The sequence below is a fragment of the Gambusia affinis genome, linkage group LG19 (assembly GCF_019740435.1).
Source record: "Gambusia affinis linkage group LG19, SWU_Gaff_1.0, whole genome shotgun sequence".
Taxonomy (NCBI): Eukaryota; Metazoa; Chordata; class Actinopteri; order Cyprinodontiformes; family Poeciliidae; genus Gambusia; species Gambusia affinis.
Window position 1 is genome coordinate 19,286,598 of NC_057886.1, and position 26,732 is coordinate 19,313,329.

General features: G+C 38.4%; 2 protein-coding genes across 5 annotated transcripts in view; both read right to left on the reverse strand.

Moving 5' to 3' along the window:
• Positions 1–770: 770 nt before the first annotated feature.
• On the reverse strand, positions 771–5,893 carry prkcsh (protein kinase C substrate 80K-H). Of its 3 annotated transcripts, none has more exons than XM_044099569.1 (18): positions 5,811–5,893; positions 5,350–5,472; positions 5,126–5,242; positions 4,945–5,040; positions 4,809–4,866; positions 4,599–4,716; positions 4,116–4,245; positions 3,873–3,957; positions 3,486–3,564; positions 3,297–3,380; positions 3,049–3,213; positions 2,870–2,963; positions 2,574–2,643; positions 2,335–2,424; positions 2,176–2,250; positions 1,990–2,089; positions 1,739–1,898; positions 771–1,244 (listed from the first exon to the last, which is right to left on the reverse strand). In XM_044099569.1, the coding sequence occupies exons 2-17, from the start codon at positions 5,438–5,440 to the stop codon at positions 1,752–1,754; spliced, it is 1,599 nt and encodes a 532-aa protein (XP_043955504.1). In that variant the 5' UTR covers positions 5,441–5,472; positions 5,811–5,893; the 3' UTR covers positions 771–1,244; positions 1,739–1,751. The 3 variants fall into 3 exon arrangements, with proteins under 3 accessions (XP_043955504.1, XP_043955502.1, XP_043955503.1); XM_044099567.1 differs by having other exon boundaries at positions 5,791–5,834; XM_044099568.1 differs by having other exon boundaries at positions 5,701–5,824.
• A 1,213-nt stretch (positions 5,894–7,106) lies between these two features.
• Positions 7,107–26,732, reverse strand: part of pde4a (phosphodiesterase 4A, cAMP-specific) — a 50,887-nt gene continuing 31,261 nt past the window's right edge. The window contains exons 1-15 of one of the 2 annotated variants that reach the window (XM_044099571.1): positions 25,809–26,634; positions 24,028–24,213; positions 22,614–22,650; positions 22,369–22,439; positions 21,609–21,658; positions 19,512–19,624; positions 14,823–14,916; positions 14,573–14,736; positions 14,210–14,308; positions 13,235–13,399; positions 13,041–13,140; positions 12,595–12,749; positions 12,368–12,490; positions 11,162–11,344; positions 7,107–10,938 (exon numbers count right to left, since the gene is read on the reverse strand). In XM_044099571.1, coding sequence (XP_043955506.1) covers positions 10,435–10,938; positions 11,162–11,344; positions 12,368–12,490; positions 12,595–12,749; positions 13,041–13,140; positions 13,235–13,399; positions 14,210–14,308; positions 14,573–14,736; positions 14,823–14,916; positions 19,512–19,624; positions 21,609–21,658; positions 22,369–22,439; positions 22,614–22,650; positions 24,028–24,213; positions 25,809–26,005 — 2,241 coding nt within the window. In that variant the 5' untranslated portion in view covers positions 26,006–26,634 and the 3' untranslated portion in view covers positions 7,107–10,434. Of the gene's footprint in view, positions 10,939–11,161; positions 11,345–12,367; positions 12,491–12,594; positions 12,750–13,040; positions 13,141–13,234; positions 13,400–14,209; positions 14,309–14,572; positions 14,737–14,822; positions 14,917–19,511; positions 19,625–21,608; positions 21,659–22,368; positions 22,440–22,613; positions 22,651–24,027; positions 24,214–25,808; positions 26,635–26,732 lie in introns of those variants that run through there. The other variant, XM_044099570.1, reaches the window with a different exon arrangement.

The following is a 26,732-nucleotide window of genomic DNA, read 5'->3' on the forward strand; positions in this document are numbered from 1 at the left end:
CCCTTTCCCCACTCAGCTCCTCCAGACTAGCAGCAGCAGCAATTAGTAAAACACCTGGTGGAACTTTGTCTTTTGATTTTATCATATAAACTACTTCTCACTCCAAAGACATAACTACATAATGGAAAGGCTTTTTTGTGATAACGAGCTGAAGGTGGCGTGTAGAGAAAAAGCTTCTTAAAGAGTCAGGGATGTTAATTTTTTTTAAGTTATGTTTGCCCTATACAGCATTTTTATAACTTAAAGTATAAAAATATACCCAATATAATTACTTAATTGTGGTATAAATTGGCACAATATGCCTGGAAAATAAATAATTGATTATGGCACACTGAATTAACTTTGAGAAGGGGTAGACTATATAAGATATTTTCTTCCAATTTCTCCTTTCAGAAGTTTTGCTTATATCAACATGTGACATGTTCATTTTAAATAGTAAATGAATGAAGTTAATAAAATAATACCACCGCTTTAATGATTCATCAGGCTGTGAAAAAACTGCATCTCAAAAGAAAAAAAAAAACTTTACTAATCTTGATAAGGCTATTTAGATCCTGTGCAAACTATAGCTTAAATATGTAAATTAGAACTTAAATTAATATCTGGATTTCATTTCTGGATAATCAGATTCAGTTAATGACAGATATAAACTCAAGACAAAGCTTTAATGAAAGGTGTAACATATGATATTTAAGGATGTACACAAATGTGCTAACCACATTACTAACAATAATTTATTTTTAAGATGAATTGTGCAGCACAGATGTCACTTTAGGAGGTGGAAGATGTTTATTGGTCTCATTTTTTCCAATCACAGAAAACTGGCACTCTTGCACAATAATTCACATCATCGCATATTCTTTATAAACCTACAAAAAACAGCAGGTGTACATGAATTTTAAACCTGTACTTTGAACTAAGTTTATTAGCAGGCAAACTGATCAAATGTACGTAAAGTTCACGGAAATCATACGACAGAAGAGATTTATTGGTTGAGAGAGTTACAACCAGGGGAAGATATGGTTAAAACAAGTTTATTTGATAAAAGTGGAATGACAATACGTCTGACTTAAAAAACTAATTTGAGCACACCTTGCAGGAGTGGAAGATAAGACGTGCTGATCACAATAATTTCACTTCTCCTTGGAATTTCCATAACTATTACAAAGAAAGCAGACAGAGGTGGAACAGCAAGCAGACTGGAAACATTTTTGCTGCAATGACTGTGGTCCCTTCACAGCATTCTGCAAGACAGAAAACAACAACATTTGGCAAAAGTAGTGACTTTTTAGGTACAACTTCGTCCTTTGGCGTTTGACTTTGAAGAACAAAGTTTAAATGAATGTATCTTTGAAATTAAGCACCAAATAAAAACAAAATTCAGATACAAGAATAAGAATGTCTGTGGCTATCGTGTAACCTTACAGTGTATTACTTTATCAAGTCAAAGTACATATACTTCTCTGATATATAATATTAAAACTAAAGATAATTGCTGCTAGTAAAGAACTCAGAAACCATTGTATCACAATTGATATTTCTTTGGGGTTTAATGTAATCCCTCGCCATATATAAAATTTATATAAAATTGTTATATAAGGTTGATAGCTTCTTATGCTCTAAGATCCACTAATTTAAATAATCTTGGACTTAAAAATGTGACCACTATAACAACTTGCATGATTATATGTAGCAATCAATAAGGCGTCCACAACCACTGGAAATATAAAATACTTACAGCTAATGAGCTTCTAGAGCTCCTCATGGTCAGCATGTCCTGAATCAGAGCTTGCAGGGTCCTGGCAGATAGCAGGGCTGGTGAACTCCATGAGATATTCACAGCGACTCGGCTCTGATGTAGATGTCACAACCGTTTCCTTTCCACATGTTAACTTAACCTAATATTGTACAAAGGCTGTTACTTTTTTACTTTTTGATTATTGAAAAAAAATAAAACACGGAGCTTGTCAAATGCTGCCTCAGACTTACAGTGGTGGATCTGTTGGGACCTTGCCAACACCCGGTTCCATGTTCGTACTTCATCACAGAGTAGATGTTATCCTCAGGACCTGCCCATTTACCCCATGTTCTGTGCGAAAGAAACAGAACATATTGAATAAAACAAGTAAACCAACTTTAACATCAAACATGCAAACCACAAATTTCCATCCTTACCCTAAATTAGTCTCTGATCCACCAAATTTGGGTTTCTGTGACACTCTGTTAAAGGGACAAAGTCTGTAGACATACCTGTGAGAAAAAGATATGTAGTCATTCAGAGATTAATCTATTACATTCGGAAAACATTTAAAAAAGATTTAAGTATGCACTTACTCGCCAGTGGTCAGTTCATAACACTGGCTGTAGAGGTAGGCAAACTCAGAACTGGGTCCAAAGTCAAAAGAGATTTCCTTTTCAAGGTTCCTGTAAACAAACCAATTCCAGGTTTTAGTTTGCAAACCCCAACACATTACTGGGGCTCTACAAGCCCTAGTAATGGGTGGGTGAACAGGAATTTTGATGAGAAAAATTAACAATATTGGCCAGAAAGGCCTTTTTGTATTCAAACGTACCTGATCTGATCTTCCACCTCCCGCAGAGCTTTCTCTGCTTCATTGAACTCATCCCTAGCTTTCTGAGCGGCTAAAATTAAAACAGAGGATTATACAGAATTTAGCAACACATAAAAAGTCCAATTAATCAAATGTTAGTGACCACAGATGCATGTAAAAGTTTCCAAACATCAATTTTCCAAGACTTTTGAGATCCAAGTTTTAAGGTCTTAAAGACCAAGCAGAAATCCTAATTAGGAAAGTTTTACCACAACAAATCACTAGTCATTGCAGGACTGCTGGTTGCAAACACATACTGTCAATGAGAGTCTGTGTTTCCTGGTCATAGGGTGGCATAGCGCCCTCTTCATCATCATCCTTCTTGTCTTCAGTTCGCGACGTTGGAGGGGCCTGAAACCAAATCAAATTGAAATGATGAATTACCCAAACCTGAGATTTGCCAAGTTTAAGTTTCACTGAGAATCAAAACGTTTACCTTATAGTCTCCTTCCTCCATATCTTCATCATCTTCATCCATGTCTTCATCATCTTCTTCCTCTGGGATGTCCTCATCAGGGTAGTTTTCAGAGTCATTGTCCAAGGATGTATCTCGGGTTTCCTCTTGTGTAGTTTCCCGTGGTGGAGGGACGTCCACAGTGGACTGATACCAACAGATAAACATTTAGCTGCAGCAGCAATGTTTTACGAATATCTATTAACAACCACAATTTTGAATTTTCTCACCTCAGAAACATATTTTTCTTTAATATTATTCCAGACAGTCTCAAATGCTACTGTGTCCACTTTGTCCACTCCACCTAACAAACCCTAAAAGGTTATAAAAAAACAATACATACTCATCAGCTCTTGTAATACTTGAGTTTAAGTTTGGTTTTAGCAACACTGTTCTAGAAGAAATAGCCAGAGTTGTACCTGAGCTTCTGCTTCTGTGAATGATGCATCAGAATCTGGATCAAGCTCAGAATGGGACTGAAGTTCAGCCACTGACACACTAAAAAAACAAAAACAAAACAGAAAAAGGAAGATTAATTTACAAAATAAATTATTCAACAATTTGCCAAGGCCTAGAGGTATGACATTTAATCATTTTATTAAGACCTGAATATCATATCTAAAAGGATGTGTTGGTTAAAGAAATGAAGTGGCATGTAGTAAAGACAAATATTACAAAACAAGTTAGAGCAACACTAAATACGAGCATATAGTTTTGGTACTTTTCCAAACTTAAATGAACTTAAATTGTCTCCAAATAATGTTTTCATTTCTTACAACTGTTGAACATTTTGCAGCGATACTCACAAGCCATCGTCATCGTCATCCAGTTCAAGAAACATGTCGGCCATCCTAGCCTTGTCTTTTTCCATACGAATGACAGCTTTTTGGTCTGAAATAAAAGCCAAATTTACATTTGTCTCATCTGTGATTCTGTTTGCCACAATCTAGATGTTGTGAGGAAGAACAGATTGAACATTGACAGAAAAGCAGAAGTTTCAAAGGGGTTATATGCTTTACAGACACCGGATGGCGTTAATCTTAGTTTACCTTCCCAAGCCTTCAGATGGCGCTCTTTAGCTTCTTTCTCTGGTTGCTCTGCAGTCTCCTTAACTGTTCTCAGTGCTTCAACCTTTTCCTCAAGGTCTTTTTTACTGTTCTGGACATCTCCAAGTTTACTCTGTTGGACCAAAATAAAATGGCCAATTCAGCCCGAATAAAATCTGAATCAAGAATTGTACTTTACAGCTTCAAATATTCACTTTACATAAAAAATTATATTTTAAGAAAACATTTCTCAACTGGGTTCATGACTTTAAGAGCAGAACTTGTAAAAAGAAAACAAAAAAATAAGACTAGGAATGAAAAATAAGGACATTTCCACACTTTCCCAAACTCTATATTAATCACGTATTCTATTGTTAGCACAAATGTTGCATGGATTACATAAAAACAATCCATACAATTTTTTAACAGAATATACAATATTAATTTTGCACAGACTAAATTCAGAGCTTGTTTTTCTCTCCAAACCTTCTTGTCCTCTAGACCCTGTTTGGCCTCTTGGATAAGCTGTTTTTTAAACATAAAGCCTTCTTTTGCGATTTCTGCTATCTTCTGCAGTTCTTCCTTCTCTTTGCGACCCAACTCCCTGAAAAACACACAAGTAACGTCAAACATAACACCGAGACATTTTCATTTGTCAATTCTAAGCAACTTCTTGTAACCATAGAAAATCCACACCTGCAGGTGTTTTGACAGTCAACACCACTGTTGTACTCATCGGTAGTGTCACAGCAATCTAAAGGGAAAATGTAAGTGTTAAGAAGCTATTAAATATTTTTAGAAAGGTGTATTTGAACCTGGACAAAATGCATACCACATATTCCATCATTGACGCGGGAGGAAGGGATGAAGGCTGGTCTAAAACCCGCATTAGTGCAGTGAAAGTTGCCATTGGGGCAAGCAGCAGTACCTGGGAGGGATAAACACCTTGAGTCAGAATCACTGTACTTTAAAATCACAACTGGATTATTTTCCAGGAAGGAGGATTTACACACCTGGCTCATCGGAACCATCCACACAGTCACAGTAGTCGTCATTTACTCTGTCAAAAGGAATAGTGCGGGATCCATCCAGACAGGTAAAAGGTTTGTCTTCCTCATAAAACTGGCGTTCTGTTATTCATTGAAACAGATAGCAAAGAGCTCAGACCTCCCCAAAATCAAAATGATCTGATTGGATTACTATTTAATTCATCATAAATCAGGTTAAAAATGCTTACTTGACAAGGGGACACCGCGGGGACGTAGAACCTCCGCAGACATGGCTCCGCCGATCAGAACCAGCAGCACGAAGTGGCCGAACATTACCATGGTCAACCTCTGTATTAATGACCCAACAGTGCCTATAGAAACTCACATATACACAATTTGCACAATAGTAAAATTTGCAGCTTTAACTCCTGAGGAGTAAAACCATGTATTGGCAGAAGCTAGAGGTTTGTAGCTACTTGCTTGTGCAAATAAAACAATGCTAACTAGCAAATTGTGCTAATGGCTTTGCTAAACGGAAAACAATAAATAGAAAATTCAAAATATAATCCGGGCAGTGACTATTATATAAACTTAAATACCTGAAGTATGAACAAGGTAGCAAAAATAAAGGAAGAAAATGTATTTTTATCGGTCCCAATGCCTAATCATTATCTGGTGGAATAACCTACTTCCGTATAGAGGTACCCACCCTTCTTTTTCCCCTTCTGTCGTTCTGTAATCTGATTGGACAAGAAATTCTCTTCTTCTTTTGTGATTTGGTGTAGAGAAGGAAATCCGTGACACGTGAAGACGACATTCTTCTTCTTTTGATTGGCGGACAGCAAGAGGACGACATTTCATTGCAGCGAAGATTCTGAACTCTGTCAGAAATGGGTCGCAGTTATACGATTTATTAAAGATTCTTAAGACTTCAAAAATATGTCAATGCATCGCACGTGATCATTGTTATATCATTGCCACTGGAGTAGACGTTCGAATTTCCTGTTGTGATTGGCGGAGAACTGGAGAAACGTCACACTTCTCTTGAGGAGAAGCTGTGCAGCCATCTCATGCCAGCTCAGCTTTTTTGCTGTTTTTAACACATTTTACATAAAGGTTAAAGCTGAAAAGCCAAATATATCAATTTTAAATGTAAACTTTAAAGCAATTTTAAATTTAGGCTACATTTTCTGAATGGTTTTGAGCTTAAGTTTCCACTGAACTCATTTCTAGATTTAGTTTTAGGCTTTTATGTACATCCTTGTTTTTTTGATTTAATTTTATTTATTTAATTCATGTCTATTCATGTCTATTTGTCACACAAATGTTATATTACTAAGGGTTATATATATATATTTACTAATATTTAACCCTGGATGGGAATAGCTTCTCAACAAATAAGCAATTTTGCCCTGGGGAAGTATATTCTGATCTATTACTTAAAATTTTTCTTCTCCTAGTAATAAACAATTGTACTTGTTCTGCCAATAGATGTAGATCATCTCCAGGAACTAATGATTTGCAATGAACAACTTGCTGTCCTTGTATATAGCTAAACTTTTATATAAACATCTAAAGCAGTCAGTCTGAAAGATGATGTATATTTAAAAGCATATTGCTTTTAGATATGCTTTTAGATATCTAAAAGCATATCTTGTGCGATCTTATTCATATTTTTAAGGCCTACAAAAAGTAGCTCCTAGAAATAAGTAGTTTTGTATTTGGTTCTACAGAACTCTGAAGGCCTTTTATATCCATTATGTTAGTTTTTATAATATTTAAGCAGTTTCGAAACCAACTTTCTAACACCTTGACATCAACCTGTTACTGGTACTTCTTGATACCGGTAACAGGCCCATCATGCGTAACTATGTAGGAGTTAAAGAATACATTAATTAACTTCAAAGGAGAATGTGAGTACTATATTTGTTTCAATATAAAAATCTTGCTTTATTTGTATTTTAACACACTTTACAGTACCGAACAGTAAAATAAAAGAAAAATATACTGATATACTATTGTACTATTTTATATATATAGATGTCGCTTATTAAATGCATTTATTCACAAAAATGACACCTCGGCTCTGTCAGGAGGAAAAAAACTTTCATAAAAATAATATAATAAAAAATAACTTGGACACATTTTACACATTACAGCAAGTTCATTTACAAATATTACAATCATTTCATGTTTTTTTCCTATCTCCCTTTAAACAAGCTCTGTTACTAATGACAAACACGTGAATTAAAGCCCAGAGGATTTCTCTCAAAGGGAGTCAGTCTGTGATAACATTACCTGACAGGAACACCAATGGGAACCAGATAAATAGGCCACCATGGGACGGACATTTAGGCTATCAGGCTAGATAGTGCTTAAAGTTACTAAGAAACAAAGGGAGTGTAAGTGCTCGAAGTGACCAAGTCAAATAAGGACACATATTGTGACTTTCAGTAAAAAAAACAAAAAAACATAATAATAATAATAATAATAATAATAATAATAATAATAATAATAATAATAATAATAATAATAATAATAATAATAATAATAATAATAATAATAATAATAATCTCATAGACTCTTTTAAGGGGATGTCTAATTTATTTTACAGTGCATCTCAATCGCTGGATATTGTGGGTTTGGGATTTTTGCCCAGATGGATACACAGACTGCACACTACCTGAACCCTACTGTTTTACCTTGAAACCTGATGAAATAAAGTGCTGGTACAAATTTATTTGATTTTAACAATAAGTGTGCACTATTAAAAGTTATGACAAAATGTTACCCACATGTGAGGAAATATAGAATTTGAGAATGACAAAGTGACGAGGTGACTTGTGGTGTCTCAGTGGTTATTTGTCAATCATTATAATTCAAATAAAATTTTATTATACAATACATTATTACATTATATACAAGAGTGGTAATGATTATAGCTATATATCATCAGCATGTAATTCATTTTCCAGACCATCCACCTGAATGATATAAAAATAAACTGTACACAAGCTGTTAAAAGAAAACACTTCCCCATGTTTTCTTTTCATCATTTATAAAGAATGGCAGCAATCAATCAATTGAATAATTTCCTTAATAAGAAACAATTGCTACAGTATCGTGTTTGTATGGCAATTAAATATTACTGTTTTTATAGCTTATGACAGAACAAGAAGCCACAAAAACAAAGGAATATGTTTAAAGTAAAAGGCCAGTGCATATGGGATATATATATTTTTTATATTTAAGTAACTGATCGTAATCCTGAATTCCCATTTTCACTACATGAAAAGCCTGCATGGTAGCCTCACAGCTCAACCAAATACATAGGCTTCTGTTGCACCAATCTGTGGCAACTTCACATGAGCTCAGTTACTGACCTGCAGAAACTCGCCCTTACCTTTAACTTAATGTTCGATTTACCCTGTGAGAAAACAAACACTCAAACAACCTGGCACAGTTTGGCTGTCCTGATCAGATCCTGGACACTTGATGCGAAGATGCCAATGAGCGGACGACAACATGAGCAACGACATCTTTTAACATCTTGCGGTATTTTACTGTTACTGACTCACTCATAATCTCGTAATCTCATCTCAAATGTCTCCAGGAAGCTATAGGATGCAATCTTATTTTTTTTGTTTGTTTTTTAAAAAAAACAGCACATTCTTTTAGTTGATCCAAGCACAGCCACGACAAAAATAACTGGCAGCAATGTTTCCCACTTCCCCTCCTAAATGCAAAATACATTGTTTCACACCAGCACAGAAAGAAGTAAACAGATGTGATATAAATATACTAGGATATCTGTATTATGTCTTTAAATCTACATACTTATAGGTATGTATCCTGCATCTGACATTAAGGCAAAAAACCATCAAACATTGAAAGGATGATTAGGGACTGCCAGACCTTTTTCCTGACATTCTGCCTCCCTGATTTCCTTCAATTCAACTTACCCACTGAAACTTGTCTTCCTTAACTTTGGTGAGAATCGCTATGTATGAGGAGACGAAAAATACAAAAGAATGAAGACAGCGAATGAACTTTTGTTCTGCTGATGAAACTTTCTCTCCCTTTATAACATATTCAGCAAAATTTCAAATATAAAATAGGCAAAAACATATATGCTTCAAAGCATCACATGGCTTATTCTCTGAAAGTTTAGAAAATAATAATAATAATAAAATCAGTCTAGTAGGAAATAAATATATAAGCTGGAAAGAGTCCAGTGGTGGTAGTGGTGGTGTTAGTGATTGCGCTGCATCTAAAGTTCTGAGTTGTCATAACACCAGAAGAGCAACTAAAGGAAGACTTACAGCTGAAAACAAGTCACCACAGAAACTTGTACGTGTGAGTTACACACCACAATATCATGAACAGAAAGAGAGATCTTGAACAAGAGACAATCAAAAATGATTCCAAAAATCAGACTCTCCTGTTCCACAATGCATTGCTTCACCACAGCCTCAGTCAGAAAGCTGATGTTTCACAAAGGCACAGAGCCATCTTACACCAGTAGCACTCTCCTTGTAAAGGGAAAAAGGATACGGGGCTTCTCGGGCCCCTTCAACGCAGCATCTTCCTTTTCTTTGCTTCCACGTTATGCTCTTTTCTTTCACCAACTCTGCGGACTTATTTTTTTAAGCTTTATTTCCGACAGAAATGGAAAAAAAAAGTCACTGAAGCTTCTCTGAAGAGAGCAGTTTCTATTGAGATTCTAACAGACATGAATTACTAATACTGACTTGACACGTGTTAATAAACCAATAAGGAATGGCTTTTTCCAAAGAGATTCATCACTGATCAATGTCCCTTGTGTAAATGCACACATACAAACATACAGTCAAGTGTATGTAGATGCCTGTGTAAGTCTATGTGTCTTTTTAAAAATCAATAGGTGTACATATGAAATGCAATGATACTGCATGGCTTGCTGCATGCATGTATGCACATTGCATCGTTGTACTCTACGCGACTTACTTTTGATTGTATTTTTTGTGGATATTTTTGTGTGATTTCATGTGTGTTTATTTATGTGCATTCCAGTCACCAGAGTGCTACACTGTCTTCCATTGCCCATCAATAATGGCCTTCTAGATTCCCATTAGTCTTAAGTTCCTAGTGAAATTAGTCCTAGAACTTATCACTCCAAATCTACAGTTTCTGTGTAATTAGCTTCTCTTTGAGCGATTTGAATGTATTCCCTTTTTGAAAAATATAATTAAAGGTCTGTATTGTCATTGCAGTCATATTTGTTCTTTGTTTGGCCATTTAAAGAATCAGCAACATAATGTGTGCAAGATAGGAGGGAGATACAGGAGCAGACCTCATGTATCTTCAGCTTGAGAAGAAGAATCTTCCTCTTCTTCTACAGGACTTGTGTCATAAAGTCTTTCCTTTTGCGGCTCCTCACCTATCTGAGGTTTCAGCTCTTCCTCTCCTTCCTCTTCCTCCATTGCCACTTCATCCTCTTCCTCTATTATGTCCTCATTCTTCTCCTCTGACATCAGATCTTCCTTGTCCTCATTGTCATCTTCCTTGTCTATGTCACTGCAGTCTTCTGCCACATGGTTTGGTGTGGTTTTGTCGTCCTCGTGTCCCTGCTCATTCTGAGAGCTCTCTTCCAGGGTGAGCTCAAACTGAAATTTGTCAATGCATTTGTTTAGCTCCTTTTCCTGACACACTGGAGGTGGCGATGGGCTTTGCGGGATAGTGCTCTGGTACCAGTCCCTGTTGTCCTCTAGGGTGTCCAAGATCTCCTGGGCGTCGGGATGCACAAGGTCTCCCCACGTCTCCCATAGTGGATGAACAATGTAATCAATGAAGCCCACCTACATACAGAAGAAAAGAAAAAAAAACAGTATAACACTGACTCGACTCAAGCAAGCGCAACCTTACTCCCAGCAAATTGGCATTAAAAATGTAGGTGGGCGACTGCTGCGATCAGAGCTGATAGATCAGCCTCTGCTCTGTGGTTATCATCCCACCTGCAGCATTAACAGCAATCCAGCTGTTCATCATCCATACAAGTGTGTTCTACTGTTAATCATTTACCTGACTTTTTTCCACAGATGCGGTGAGTTTGTCGCACATGGGACTGATCTCCATGCCTCGCTCCCTTTCCTTGTCTCCCTGCCTGAAGAACTCCTCCATGATTCTCTCCGTCCATTGCCGATACACATGCAGAGGCTTTGTGGGATTGCTCAGGTCTGCACAGTGCACCATGTTCCTCAGCACCTGTGTAAAAGTCACACAAAACATATCATTCACTCGTATTCAGTGCTGGACAAAAGCATTTGCAGATTTCCTTCCGTTACGATTGGAGTAAATACAAAATACAATTTGCAAATGATGACTTCAGTTAGAGAACAAAGTTCATGTTCCATTGAAACAAGAGTAATTTTCAAGCATTCAAAGGATTTTACTCAAAGGTTAATGGGATCAAAATGCTTATTAAGTGACTATGAAAACCATTTTTCAAATATTTCGCTTTCTCCCACCATTAATTTCACAGGTCATCACAATTAGATCTTTTAAAACATATCTGGTTATTTATTTTTTTAATAAAAAATAACCAGAAAACAGTTCCTCCATTGATCAATTAGCTTCACCCTGACACCCAACCTCTATCCCCTCTGTCCCCTCCTATCCTTAGGGTGGGTTGTTCACCGTGAGCAGGTTACCAGAACACAGTACAGTGCAAAAAGACACACTTGACAACCACCCACATACTCATTCTTAAGAGCAACTTAGAGATCTTAGTTAAGCTAACTCTGTCTTGCAGAAAGACCCAAGAAATACACAGGTGTAACAGCAGAAAATGATTGCAAATTTTGAATTCTTTCTGAAATTTAAATGATTTGGAATAACAGGGCAAAATTTTTAAAAAGACAGTTGACATATTCCAGCCATCTTTTGTACTTTTAGAAAAATTGGGAAATTAGTCTTTTATTCCACACAACTTACAATATTGGTTTTGATTCTTATTTTTATTACACTTGACCAAAAATAATAAGACTTAATAAATAAGAAGGATCCGTTGAAGGATAAGAAGGATCCATCTGTGTGATTTCATATTTTATAACAACAATTACTTTGTCAGCTCCTCACTTTCACACAATTTTCAAAAGCTTATCTTCACTGACAATGGCAAGATGAACCAATCCATTTGATCCTTTACAGCAATACTGTAAACTTTACAGTATTGCTGTAAAGGATCAAATGATCAGATGCATGAAACACACATTAACATAAAAGTACCTGTATTCTGTCGGTGTAGTGGTCGAGCATCAGAACTCCAGAACTTGTCACTTTCTTGGTTTCCACCATCGTCTTGAGGTCTGCCAGCAAACTCATGTGTTTGGACATGTCTGTAGCCAAAACCTGGTAACAAACAGTATATATTATGGAATTGTGTGCAAAAAATGCTAAAGAATAATATGAGAAGTGAGAAAAGTTTTCTTTGCTATAGTTTATCAGAAACATACCATATCAATCACAAGTTTCCTCAGGCTCTGTCTTTGCCTTTTGGTGAGGTTCTGGAAGATGTCACAGTTCTCCTCATGGAGCAGCTTAAACCCCACAGCCAGGTGGTGGTTCTCCAAAACAGACTCGTCGTTATACATCAGGGCCAGTTCTGAGTCTGAGGATGCAACAAATAGAGTGAATGAACGTGTTAACTCTTAAAGACACCCCTGTTTCAAAAATGATATGAATACTACTATTTATTCTAGAATCCTAAGAATTAAGGTATTGTTAATATTAATAACACAGCTTCCAATAAGCGAAATAACAACAAAGCCATAGTAAGTGCAGAGCTTTGGTGGCTGTTGTTTATGGTTTAATAGTAATAACATTGCCTGTAAAATAAATTATAAATGTTTTTTTACATACTTGATATGTATTTTACTTTATTGCTCTCATTCTGACTCACTTGTGTTTATGAGAAATTGGTTGGACACTCCTGGATGGTCAACATCGTGAATGGCGGCAGCAAATAAAGCTGCTAATATCTCCAGGTCTGTGAATACGGCCTGTCAGGGAGAAATAACAAGAGGAACAACGGTCACTTCAGTCAAGTGGTATGTTTATGTTTGGTAGGGTTGATGTTCCAACTGTGATCCTCACATCTAGAGCTGGTGTGGATAGCAGTACATGGGTGGACTGGGTGACATCAGCAGCATGAAGGCTGTTGTGGTAGGCGACATTGGCATGATAGTGGTCCTCCAAGGTCATCATGTAAGTGACAAAAGTATCCACAGGGATCCTAAAAGTTTTTAACAGATCTCTTTCCTACAACATAGAGAAAGAGAATAAGGGGCATTTTTACAGTATAAATCCCAACATGGGAAAAGATGACAAAGTTAAGTTTTGGTCTCATCTGTCCAGATAAACTCCCTTCATATGTATACTGGGTCTCCAATACGGCTTGTGGAAAACTGCAAGCATGACTTCTCTTGATGTTTAGGTCCACTAGGTAATTTTTTTTAAGTCAACAAGACCCTTTTCCCTTGTTATAGGTGAAAAAGTTTGTCAATAGTGCAATTACTTTTTTACTAATATCAATTTAAGTTATTTGAAAGTTAGTTAATACTTATTTTAAGTGTATTAAAATAGTTGCAATAGAAACTAGACAATAAATACTTGGTAAGATTTTGTGTCTTTGCACTGTGTTGTTATTGTGCATAAGTGTGCTAACATTTGCTAATATTCTGCTGCTGATACTGAAATTTAATAAGGAATATTCTATTCTATTCTATTCTATTCTATTCTATTCTATTCTATTCTATTCTATTCTATTCTATTCTAGCTAATCACATATAAAACAATGAAGTGCAATGTGAAATCTGGAAATGTTCAAATAACATGACTACTTTATGAAGGCAGTGTTGGTTCCCAAGTCAAAAAAAAAAGTTTCTCATATAACAGTTTATTTATTTATTTTGCCTACAGTCACTAGGCACCTAACCCAACAGTAAGTATAAGTAAAGTGAAGCCACAAAACAAACAAAAGTGAAGCTCAGTTTAACGTAAAAATAAAAAATCTATATTAATTTTGGTGACTAATTCATTGTTTAGGTTTGTTTGTCATTTTATTCTCACCTGGAAAATGGAAAACATAATGCAGCTTAGGGGTCGATTATTGGAGAACTCTGCCACATGAAAGATATTAAGGCCCCACTTGTTCAAGTCGTCCAGTTCCTGATGGTACAATCATACAGGCATCAATTCTGTGTTAATAAACAACAAAAATACTATGTGTTTAATGGAATAAATGGTAGCTGCTGGATAGCATGGTATTTCGGTAAATATGATGAGAGATTTGTTTGCTGAGAAACTGATTTCTCCTTTTCTGCTATCTCCAGAAGGTCTGATTTCTTGTATTGCACGTCATAAAGCTGCTAATATCTCCAGCTCTGTGAATACGGCCTGTCAGGGAGAAATAACAAGACGAACAACTTTTACCCTGGCTAAAGCTTCCTCGTGCTCCGTCTTCACACCAAACCGAGGCAAGGTGGAGTTGGAAAGGCTGGAACTGTGCGTGAGCTTCTTCACACCGCTGATGTGACACATGGGCTTCTCTCTTTCCCTCAGAGTTGGAGATGGGATTTCCACTTCATTTTGCTTATCTGAAAAAACATCACAAGACAAAGTTTTACCTGACAACCCAAGCTTTATTAAATTTAATAACAAGCAGATGGTGTGTTTGTTGTACCTAAAAAGGTGGTGGAGATGTATTCTGACACTTGGTTCCCTGAGCGACTCATCTCTGACAAATGGGACAGCTCCCTGTTCAACATCCTCTTGAACTGAGGGGAGAATAAGTTTATAGATTTAGTATAAGCATGAGTTTATGGTGATGAAGATTGCTGCACACTTTAACACTGTGTTTTAGATTGAATCTGCAGAAATAAGCCCGAAAAATGCTCCAATACAAGTAAAATTATCACACTAATGTATTATGAGGCGAGAAAATCCATTATGAATCATCCGTCCTCCTTTCTCTCAGTTGAGAACAGGCTGTTCAACACACCAGCTTGAGTGATGTGTTGCAGTTATGAGCCATTTTTATACATATTGTTCTCTGTGCATCTGCAGTGTCAGACACAGTCTGCAGGTCCCAGACACAAATGTGAGCACACACAGAGAAGCAAACGCTCTTCTTGAATGTTCTTCCCGATTTTATGTAATGCTTTATTTCTGGACACAAACACTTCGCCCAACGAGAGGTGTAATGGCTCCAGATCAAACGAGTCTTGAGAGGGCATGATGTGATTCGGACAGACCCCTCAGTCTGCGTCCCACTGACTGATCTTTCACACATAACAATCTCCATGGCAACCAGAGCAGTTGCCTTAGCAACTGCCTCCTCACAGTCAGTCCTTCAGCTTGATGTGAGAGCGGTGGCTGTTTGGGTGACAATCTGAGGGAGTCGGCAGGTGTCTCTGACCTTTACCAAGGTCAACGTTCTCTCCTCTTCGTCTCCTTCTATCCAGATCTCCCTACTGTCTATTTGCAGTCCTACCTACCTTCTAAGAAAACTAAAGCTCTGTCCTTGCTCTCCAACCTTTAAATGTTTCCTCTGTCTCAACATCTTTGCCTTGTTGGCATTCTGAAAACATGTTTCAACGCTTTCTTTTTTCTTCACACTTTCTAACACGTTCTATACAGTGTGCAGCTCATCACAAGCAATTAGGCAGCATAACAGAAAGCCTCAGTTGCCTGGAAAGCTGTAGCCCAGTGGCACACTTAGGCAACAGGCTCAGGCCAAGGCTCCCTACCCACCACCTAGCCTTTCCGTCTCCCCGTTCTTTCATTCCCTAATGCTGTAATGCTGAGTCACCACTGCTAGTCGACACTTCTACAGTGCCAGTCCAAGTGCCAGGACAAATAACACTTCCTCTGACACTGACTAATGAGGCAAACATTCAAATAAAACTGTGGGCAGACACACATATACACCTGCATATGTGAAGGGTTATCCTTTCTTACAGTCACAACGTATCCACAATGGGACTCTGAACTGAGACCGGTTAACCGTAATTCAAATAAAACACAAAGTGGTAAAAGGGAATCCTTTTAAGCTAATTCACTGACACAGTAAAAGCCAAAGAAATTCTGTGAGCAGCACTAGGACAGGATACTACACCAAATCAAAATCTGACATGATCAAAGTGAATAATTTGTTACATTTGTTTGGAAAAAAAAACTTCAGACAAGAAATGTGATTGCTTTCGAGAAAAAAGCTCTTTCACATTTGTGTTGACAGCAACCTCACACAACCAGGAGGGACTGAGATGGATGCAGTATATATCAAATAGAATTTGTAAATTTGTGATAAAGCTAAAATAATTATATATCAAAATGTACAAGCCTAATTTTTAAATTGTTTATTTCTTCTCTCAGTAGACTGAACCTTAAACGTGGTGTAGAGGTACAAAGACAAACTGGATTATGTTTTTACACCAGTTGGGCATAAACAATGAAAAAAGATCTTCCATCTTAGCCTCTGTGGATTCAAGTATGTTTTATGTACATGAACATACAAATATATATGGTTTTTACAGTGTCTCTACCAGGCCTCTAAAAGTTCCCCAAATAAATGAAGTGTTAAGAAACCCATGTTTGTTGTTTTATTTTCCTGTTACATAAAACTGCAAGCTGGACTGTTGAATCAAGCAAACAAGCTAGAATAAAGTTAGTTAAGCACATAACAGTAGAGCATAAAGTGCCCACAGCCTCCACCCAACACTGAAACTCCCAAACTTTGTTTTACACTCTGGCTTGTTTAACATTACCCTACCTGGTCCCACCAACCAATGAGCCAGGGCCTTGAGCAGGTCTCACAGAACAGGTCCACCAATGGCGTCCTGCGTTCAGCTGTTGTCCCACTTCCCTCCCTCACACCTCCATCAGCTGCACCAAGGTCCAGCTCTGTCCCTGACCTCCCCTGCAGAGGACTGTAGCTGGAGGAACGGGGCAGCCTGTAGCCCCCTGGTACAGGTGAGGGGCACTGAGATGGTGCCGGGTCGATGGCCTCTACCACACCCATGTTGAGAGAACCAGGGGGTTTGGGCCTATGGCACAGGTATGAGGTGTGGTAGTGAACTGGGCCAGGGGCACTGCGGGTGCCCCAGTGGCATGAGGGCGTTGTCAGGGTCCGTGGGGAGAGGCCACAGCCAGTCAAACCGGGACTCTCCAGAGTGGCGTCTGCCCCAAAATGGGGAATGGGGAATGGGGAAGGGGTGGAGGGTAGGAGCAGCCTGTGCAAATTTTCCTTGTCTACATCCAATTCTCCAAAGAAGGGTGCCCAGTCAGTCCTGAGTCAGGCTTCAGCCTCACTGTGCTCCAGAGATGAGGATCCCCCAGATGGGCAGACCAGGAGCCCCCCCTGGATCTGGCTGCAGTGGAGACTACATCTTATCCCATTTCCTGAGCAGGCTGACCCAAATCTATAGTCACCGCAGGATAAAAAGTAGATGAGTGCTGAATGAGTAAGGACGGAGCGAAAGACAGGGGAATGTGAGACTGTCTGAAGGACACAGAGAGGAGTTGATGGAGACGATGTGTTTATTTGAGAAGGATGTAAACAAAAAGCAACATCGCAAGAGCTGATTCTCTCGACAAACAGTAATGAAAAGAGCTAGATGGCAGAGATGAGAAAAACAGGGAGAGTGATGTTTGTGATCTCGAATAATGGAGGTTAAGGGAACTTGGATGGCAACTGGAGCATCGGGAAGGAGAGGGATGCAGATGATGGCAAGAGGAAAACAAGAACACAGTGAATGAGACAGAGACAGACTGAAAGAAACAGAGAGGGACGTGAGCAGGCCGGCCTCTAAGCATACGATCCCGTGGAAGAATCCCACCAAAACAGTGTTCTGGAAAAACAGTCTCCTTTTCCTTGCGTCGCCTGCCCCTCCCAAACGGTACAGATCCAAAGGCCCAGCCCAGTACTACCGGTGCAACAGCCCGTCTGAGTCGCCGCTCTCCAAACCTCAACTGCACACTGCCTGTGCACAGGCAATCAGCTCGCCTCCCGATAACAGCGCAACCCAGTCCTATGCTCCAAGTCAGTCCATGCCTCAGCTGCCCCAAAATGCCAGAGGTCTAATCCTGCTGCTTTAGGCTGCCATTCGTCCTCCAGTGCTCTCTGCCTCTTTCGCCATTTCCCTGGATGCTGTAGACAGCACTCGCAAGCTAATCAGGCAGTGGCTGCAGGCGCGTGCATGGGTGTACGCGTGTGTGTGTTTCTGCAGCTGCCTCCCTGTTGGAGGGTGAGTGCGCATGTGCGACACGACAGCATGTACGTCTGTCAAATATGTGTGTGAGCGAGGGTGTGAGTAAGAGTGAGAGACAGAGAGCCAATGTTCATGTAGGCACCTTCATGTTGGCATGACGTTAAGGATTTGTGCTGCTCCTTTCTGCAGAATCATTGAAATGTTTTCACAAAGTCTGTGTCCCCAGAGGCATTGTACATTGTACATCCGCGGGCAAATCATATAAGTTACGCCCATCTGTTCTTTTTCTTTTTCAGCTCTTTCATTTCAAGCTGGATTGAAGATGATAAATAAATCTTTTATTTATTAATGATGACACAGAAGATGAGGACAATTTCTGGGATAAAACACGGTTTCTGACACTGTCTCTTTAAGATAGAGCACTGTTAAAGGAGAATTACCACTCTGTCATTGGTTCTTGCCTAAACCACATGTCTTGTGGTCAGAGTGGGAAGCCAATGAGTAAAAGGAAAGGGCAGACCCTGCTTCCGTTAGATAGCAACCAAGGTTAGAGCGGAGACATCAGCATCAGGACCACTCTTCCCCCTCCTTCTCATGTCCTCCTCACCCACAGACCGTCACATCATTTCCCTCTCTCACTCTCTCTATGTCCCTGTGCCCCTGGAAATACAATTGCATGCATCCTTAAGAAGCTGGTCTAAATTCTCCCATTCATGTGAGCGCACAAATTCAAAAAGCAGCACTCTTATATCTGGTGCAACATATTTGCATGTCTTGCTTTTAAACAACAAATTTGTAATATCACAAACCATAAATAACATGTATTACTTATTGAAAAATCACTGCAGGACTGAAAATAAACTCAGGAAGGATTCCAGGGGTTCTCTTGGCTCTGCATGTTGTTTCATTCTTGCATGATTTCTTTTAACAGTGAAGAACATTTTTTCCAAGCAGTGTTTCAAAATTATGTGCCAAGTTGACATATATGTTGTTACCTATCAGACATATCCCAGGTATGTCGGATAGGATATTCTTAAGGTGGTGCTTGTGTGTCCCCCCTTTTACACAAATGGGCAACACCTCATTTGGACCATATATAAAAATGTTACTAGTTATTGCATCTTACTAAGCAATTGTTGGTGGGTATGCCTGTGTGTCAATACCTTGTTTGAAGCCATCTCACTGACTGAGCGGTGGGTCTGAATGGTCTCCAGCTGGTCCAGACACCAGTCCAGCTCCTCCAGAGTCTCCCGAGCCATCTGCTGGTAAGTCTCCTCTGGGAGAGAAAAGCATCTCAGAAATCATTTAAATCATTTATTAAGAAAAGCATGGAAAGAATAGCAAAACTGATGGTCTAAAATTGTTATTTTTTTATTTTTATTTTTTAATTCTTATAGTCATTTGAAAATTAGGAGCTAGTGGGCCGCCTCTGATTTACTGAGTGGTTTTACAAATCTATTTTAAAGAAATTCAAGCAAATCTTCTATTGCTCAGTTAAACATGTTTGTAAATATATTTAATACAAAATAATATTAGCTTATTAATTTAACAAGCTACTGACATAATTTAAGATGTTATTTGAGAAGCTCTTCAATAACTAAAGTTCTCTGATTTAATATGTGTGACTTTAAAAAGCAAACAATTGCAAGAATTATGATGAAATATATGAGTTGTCCCACGTACAGTTCAGACGATTGCACACACTCGTCATGGGTAGACATTTTATAATAATTCCAAAATGTTATTAATTTATATACATATACTATTGATGTATATGTTTAAATGTCTGTGCCAGTCGACTTGTTTGAATAAAATCAACCAATTCTGCCAAGACAGATGGTCAAACAATTACTCACAACTATGCAAAACTGCTCTAAAATTGGAAGGACATCCTGGTTAAAAGGGCCAGAGCCTGCAAGGTCTCAGGTACAGAGAGGGATAATGAACAAATTGTAGACAATTTAGAACAATTATAGACACCCTCTCGATGACCTCCTGGACAGTCAGAGGAGAGGTCGCAGCAGCCAGCTTCTCTCCTAGCGCTGAGACACGCTACATGTTTCAGAATTGATACTTTGTTTTTATTCATTTGTGTTGTTGTCATTCTTGTACAGCACTTTGGTGCAGTTCTATGCCTGTTTTTAAAGTGCTATATAAATAAATTTGACATTGACATTGACACTGACAGAAGGTCCTTTGTCCAGACAGCAATAACGCTATTTAATTCCTCGTCTTAATCTAGGTGTATACATAACTTTACATCATTAGATCTTAGTGTGCAATGTGCACTTGTAAACATGTATACACATTTACATGGAGAGATTAATTAGTTGACTATTTATTTCATAGTAATATGATTTTAAACTAAATTTTGTTTTCTATTTTAACTTTTTAAAACTTTTTAAAAATTATTTTCTATGTTCCTTAGGCTTTATGGTACTATGGATGTAGTGTGGCTGTTATATATATATATATATATATATATATATATATATATTTGTATTACTGAGGGCATATATATATATATATATATATATATATATATATATATATATATATATATATATATATATATATATATATATATATATATATATATATATATATATATATATATATATATATATATATATATATATATATATATATATATATATATATATATATATATTTAAATTAAATTAAATTAAATAACAAGTTTACACCAAGTAACACTTGAAGGTGAAAGTTTTACAGTATATAATTACTTTGGTAGCCATTTGCATGATTTTAAAATGCACACTGTAAAAACTCATTTTGAAAGAAGAAAAGCAAATGGATGACAACAAAAATACTGAGAAACAGTCTTTACCTGTGTATTGTCAGGCTTTTAAACTCATGACTTTTAACTGTTTATTAAAGTAGGAATGAATGTTTAGCTGTTTTTTATTACAAGAAAGAGCTATATGTTTTTAAAAATGTGTTTATTTTTATTTATATTTCTCCAGCTTTTTTTTTAGCTACAATGTAAAATGCTCAAAATAGGGATTTTGGATAAAATTAATTTAGTTTGACACAGACAAAAAGATTTAAAAATAAATAAATAAAAGTATATGAAACATTATCCCTCAGTTTGAGTATAACACGCATTGTGTTCTCAGTGATGGCAGACAGAGATTGTATGACTTTTTTTTCTTTTTTTTCTTTTGGAGTGTGGAGCCTTAGTGTGTTATTAAAAGAAAACTCCTTGGACTATACATTTTAATTAGCTGACAGCATACCAGAGAGAGTAGCTTGGGGAACAGTGGGTTGGCTTGTCACTGGTGACCTCCTGTGGACGAACACACAATGAAATGAGAGGATGAATAAAACACTGCTGCCCCCTTGTGGCGCAAAAATACACTTACAGTATCAGGCAACAAAAGGCTTTGTTCAGACAATAGCAGATAGATATATTTGTTTAGATATTTATAATCTTAAGATATTTATGACAAATAGATATCTTACATAATAGCTTTTATGTGTATTTTTAAAGCACAATAAAGCCATCCAAAAACAAAGCCTGACTCTCTCTTTCATTCTTTTATGACTGTGTTCTTTGAGAGGCCTTCTCACTGTGCAGCACTGTGTAATTATAGACGCTGATGATTCTGTGCTGCATTGCTTTATATATCATATTGACGTGGTGCTAAAAGCCTGCCAGCTCGAGCTCCTTCTGTCTACTGCATTACAAGGGAGAATAATTTTAGCATTATTGACCGTCTCCATCGTCTGGGCAAAGAGTCAGGGACATACATCTGAAGCATAAAGCTCTGTGCACTCAGCTCTCAGTCAGTTGGCTGGAAAAATGCCAAATGATGCTGATTAAATTTTCCCTGAGCATTGTCTGAGACTCATAAACCAGTTAATCACGACGGTTAAAATGTTTTCCACACGGGAGCAAGGAAATGGAGATATTTGCATATGCACAACTACACAATAAGCAGGCAGTCGTGATGAGCACAAGTGTGGGGAAGGGGTGTTCGACAGCATGATACTGACTTGTTAGTGGGTGTTGTGACATTGGCGAGGATGGTGAAGTTGCTTCTTACAGTTCGTAGGCTGGCCAACACCTGGGGGATGGATGGACAGCGTAGGAGGGAACGAAGGAAGGAGAAGAGGGGAGGGAAGGAGCAGAATTGAGAGGAGGGGATAAGTTCACTGTTCTGTTTTTCCACCTGCTTTTGCAATACTGCAGAAAATGAGCAGTATATAAAAGCATAATAAAGAAATACAAACAAACATACCTGAGCAAAAGGGGTGACAATCATGTCTTCGGCGTGCCTGGCAGACAAAAATGGGAGTAGAGAATGAGATGAATGTGAGTTTGGGTCACTGTGGGGCTCAGTGTTAATGTCTGTGCATAGGTACAGCTCATAGAATATACATATGTATGCATATTTTTTTTTATTTAACTGTTAATTCAACACAAAGTGAAAGTCATATATCGAAACATTTCACAAAATAAAGTGTGGGCCTACTAAAAAGAGTGTCAATGTACTGTTAAGTGCAATGAATATTTTGTCAGGGCTCTTTTTGCGTGAATCATTGCATCAGTGCAGCATAACATGGACGTGATCAGCCTGTGGCTTTCCTGAAGTATTAAGGAAGCCCAAGTGGCACTGATGGTGTCCTTCCACTCATCTGTAGTTTTGGGGGAGGTGTCCCTTGCCTTCTTCTTGACAAAACTGTATAAATTCTCTGCGTGGTTTAAGTCAGGCACAAATTGCTGGCCAATTGAGAAGAGTGATATCATGACTATTGAAGCAGATATTGGTATTTTTGATTGTGTGTTCCTGGAAAATGATATCAGAGAGTATCTCTTGTCAGTAAATGGATACTTGGGGTGCTCTAAAACCTCCTGATGTTGGATTTGATTACGAGCCATGCCATCATGGCTCCGTATCACACATTCAAGGTTCACTGGATTTCTCCATAAATTGATTAGGGAAAATTCCCACTGGACCTTTAACCACTTGGATTCTGTGCCTCTCCACTCCTTATTCAGAATTTTGGTTTCCAAAAGAAAATGAAAATTGACTTTCATTTTAAAGGAGGAATTTGAACCATTCAATAGTAATCTAGTTACTTTTCGTTTAAGTTCGGCTGATGTGCTTCTTATAGTTTCTTTGATTCAATAGCTTAATGCAGGAAAAATGACAGCTGTGGCAAATGTCCTGTGTGGTGGCTCTAGCCACAGTCTGCCTGGTGAATGAATCTTTCTTCCTGAAGGAGCTGTGCTTCAAAATCCTGGTATTGTATCTTTTATTTCCACATTTTTTTCTTCCACACATAGTTCTTTAGCAATAACCATTTGTAGGTAAGTTTCCTTTGGGAGGGACAACTGTCCAGTCAGCATTCTTTCCCATGATTATATAGTTCATAATATAATATTTCTGTATTAAAACTCACTTTATTTTAGTTGTCATACATGAACTTCTAATTTGCAGAGAAACTGAATTTAAGCTTATCTTTAGCAATAAGCCCTGCTTGAAACACTCCTTAATTTGAACTAGATTTTGGTCAAAAAAAGAGCAAAATAATTATAATTTTCTGGTTAATTTAATGCTTGGAAAGTTACAACAGTTGTTGTGTTGTATGAGATCATTTCAAACTACCGAATGTGTGTACATATACACCCGGGAATGGTTTTGCCCTTACCCCTCACTGTTGATGGAGGAGTTGCGGGACATGGTTTTGGGAGATGTGTCGTAGTCTGAGTCCGAACGGTACAGGAAGGACTCTCTCCGCTGGCTCTGGGGGAAAGAAGGGTGAAGCACCAACCCAGGACTCGCCTGCGAATCCATGGGACTGCGGCCTGGTGACGGGCCATTTTCTGAATCAAAGCTGATGAAAGAAAAGAAGGAAAAGTTAGTTTTACATCTGATATAAGTAAAAAAAAAAGTTGTGGTTTTGCAACCATTTCTAATCTCACAGAGATAGTAAATAGTGTTTGGGGAAGCCTGAATGCCCATGCAGCAACACTGCAGCCAAGAGTGTTTGTCGTCTTCTTAGAGGGAATATTACAGGCAGGAGAAGAGACCTGAGATATCATTGCGAGTCTGCACTAACGTGGAATTGGCAGATTGCCACAGGGCTGCTCTGACAATTACACGTTACTGACAAGTCATTTTTCAGTAGGAATCACGTTAGTCAGCAAACCGAGCAATAATAACTGCCATTTCTCTGTAGCTGGAGCTGTTTCTTGGAGGATGTGAATGATTGGAAGTTTGATGAGGGTGGAGATCTGTCTCAGAGCCCAAAGGTCTGAAGATAAAATGGATGACTGAGAATACTTGCACACATTCAAGGTTCTCTGTGGACATTTGACCTTCTGTCTTTCTCTGATTCGGATGCCAGTTTGCTTATCTCAAGTATGCATGAGTGGATCCACATGAATGCATTGTAGATTAAGTATTCTTGCATCCTATTCATGGCAACATGCTATTCTACAATCGAAGGGTTCTGCATTGAATTTTAATAGAAGCTCTCTTCAGTGTTTGAAACAAGAAAAACATCAATTCCAGAGAACACAAAACAGTTAGAGCTTTCAAAGGCAGTTCTTTCTTCCTCTTTTAGTTTGTGAGCAAAAAGATAGTGGCCATGCTCAAGCTCAAATGAAGGAGGAACTCCACACTTTTTCAATTACGTGTCTCTTTTACCCTGAAACCAGGCCTCAGTAGAATCCCTCAGACCATTTGTCTTTTCAGAAATCAAAAGATTGGATCTTGGAGCTCTGAAATAAACTCTGTCCACAGAGCAGCAGAGCATAGATTGAAATCGGAGTGTCTGACAGAATGTATAACATTTATTTTTCTGAATATAGAATTCGACATAAGCTAAAACAAATCACTTTTTGTCTCAAAGTTGTGTAGACAAAGGTTAATACTTCGTTGTGTTGCTGGGCTGCTGCAACTCTCCTTTTATAAGAGTGAAACTTATCTACTCACTTCACCTAAATGTGTGAAGCTTTTAAAGCAAATAAGGCCTTGAGCGCCTCTCAGTTTGATGTCTAAAACAGAGTCTGATATTTTTAGAATTCATACTTGTAAATTGGCCAATTAGGAGCCACTCCTTCCCCCTACAGGGCTCCATAAACGTGGTAACAGATCAAGTTATCATTAAACAACTTTTCCGCCGTAATGAAAAACGCATCAAAAGTGTATGCCGGGGGACGTTCTCTGAGCTACATAAGCTAATCCTCCTTTTTATTTGTTTCTGTCTGAAGTCTGAGAGAACTCTTTTTTTAATCAGACTTAAGCATTCTGAATTAAAAATTAAAACTAAAATATTCACATTGCACTGCTGTTTGCATCATTTCAAGCCAAACTAAAGCAGAAGATCACAAAGATCAGCGCACCTCCTTTCATGTTAATAATAATAATAATTTTTTTTAAAAACAACTGGGGCACATTAAATATAAGTGCCTTGGTGAACTGTACCTGCATATACAATGAGACGAGCGTCTGCGCTCCTGAATGCTGCGGTTCAGTTTCAAGCGGCGAAACAGAGCGGACCCCGTATGTCCGCGTGATTGATCATCTGGCGACACAGGTGAGGTTAGGACTGAGGGGGCATGAGGTGGACCCTCGGGACTCTCCCACAACCGCAGCTGTCGCATCAGCTTCCTCTGACTCATCTCTGCCAGATCTGGTCCTGCCGGGGCTGACCATCTAAAGAAAACTCCCCCAACTCTCCACTTACAACGGGCTGTCTCACTCCCTGTATGGCTGCCTGTCTCCCACGCATCCACTTTTTCACTGCGCACACGCGTATCAGGCAGACATGACTGCAGCACCAGTTGTACGTGCTGCAAACCGTCCTCAATCCACAGCCGGATTCAACAATAAGGGTCAATCCTCCCCTCAGTCTTTTTCTCCCATGCGTGTCGTACCGGAGGAGGCAAAGTTCATCAACATGCATATCCCTTCTCTGTGATCCTCAGGCCCAGTAAACTCGGATCTCTGCGTCTCACATCCACAATTTTGCTCCCAGTTTTTTTCCTTAATCCTTTTCCTGTGCAGGTTGTTTTAAGGTGCCAAGGAGAGGAGATTTTGATATTTCACACCACAGCAACTCACTGACTCCCAGCACTCCTGTATGCTGGAACCGGACCTTCTTCCTATGAATTACCCAGTCTGCTGCGGGTTTTCATCCTCAAAACTCCCCAAATGCTCCAAAAACAACCTGAGATAATGTGTTCATTTTCTGAACAAGCCAGCCCTTTCTGCCCTCTCTTGTGTTTTAGTTTCTCTCCTCCCCCCACTGCCCCTATCGCAAAGCATGTGCTCTGACTATGCTTATCTCACAGCTGACAGTTCCTCTGCAGCAACAGGAAGGCTGATCAGTGAGAGAAACAGACCACA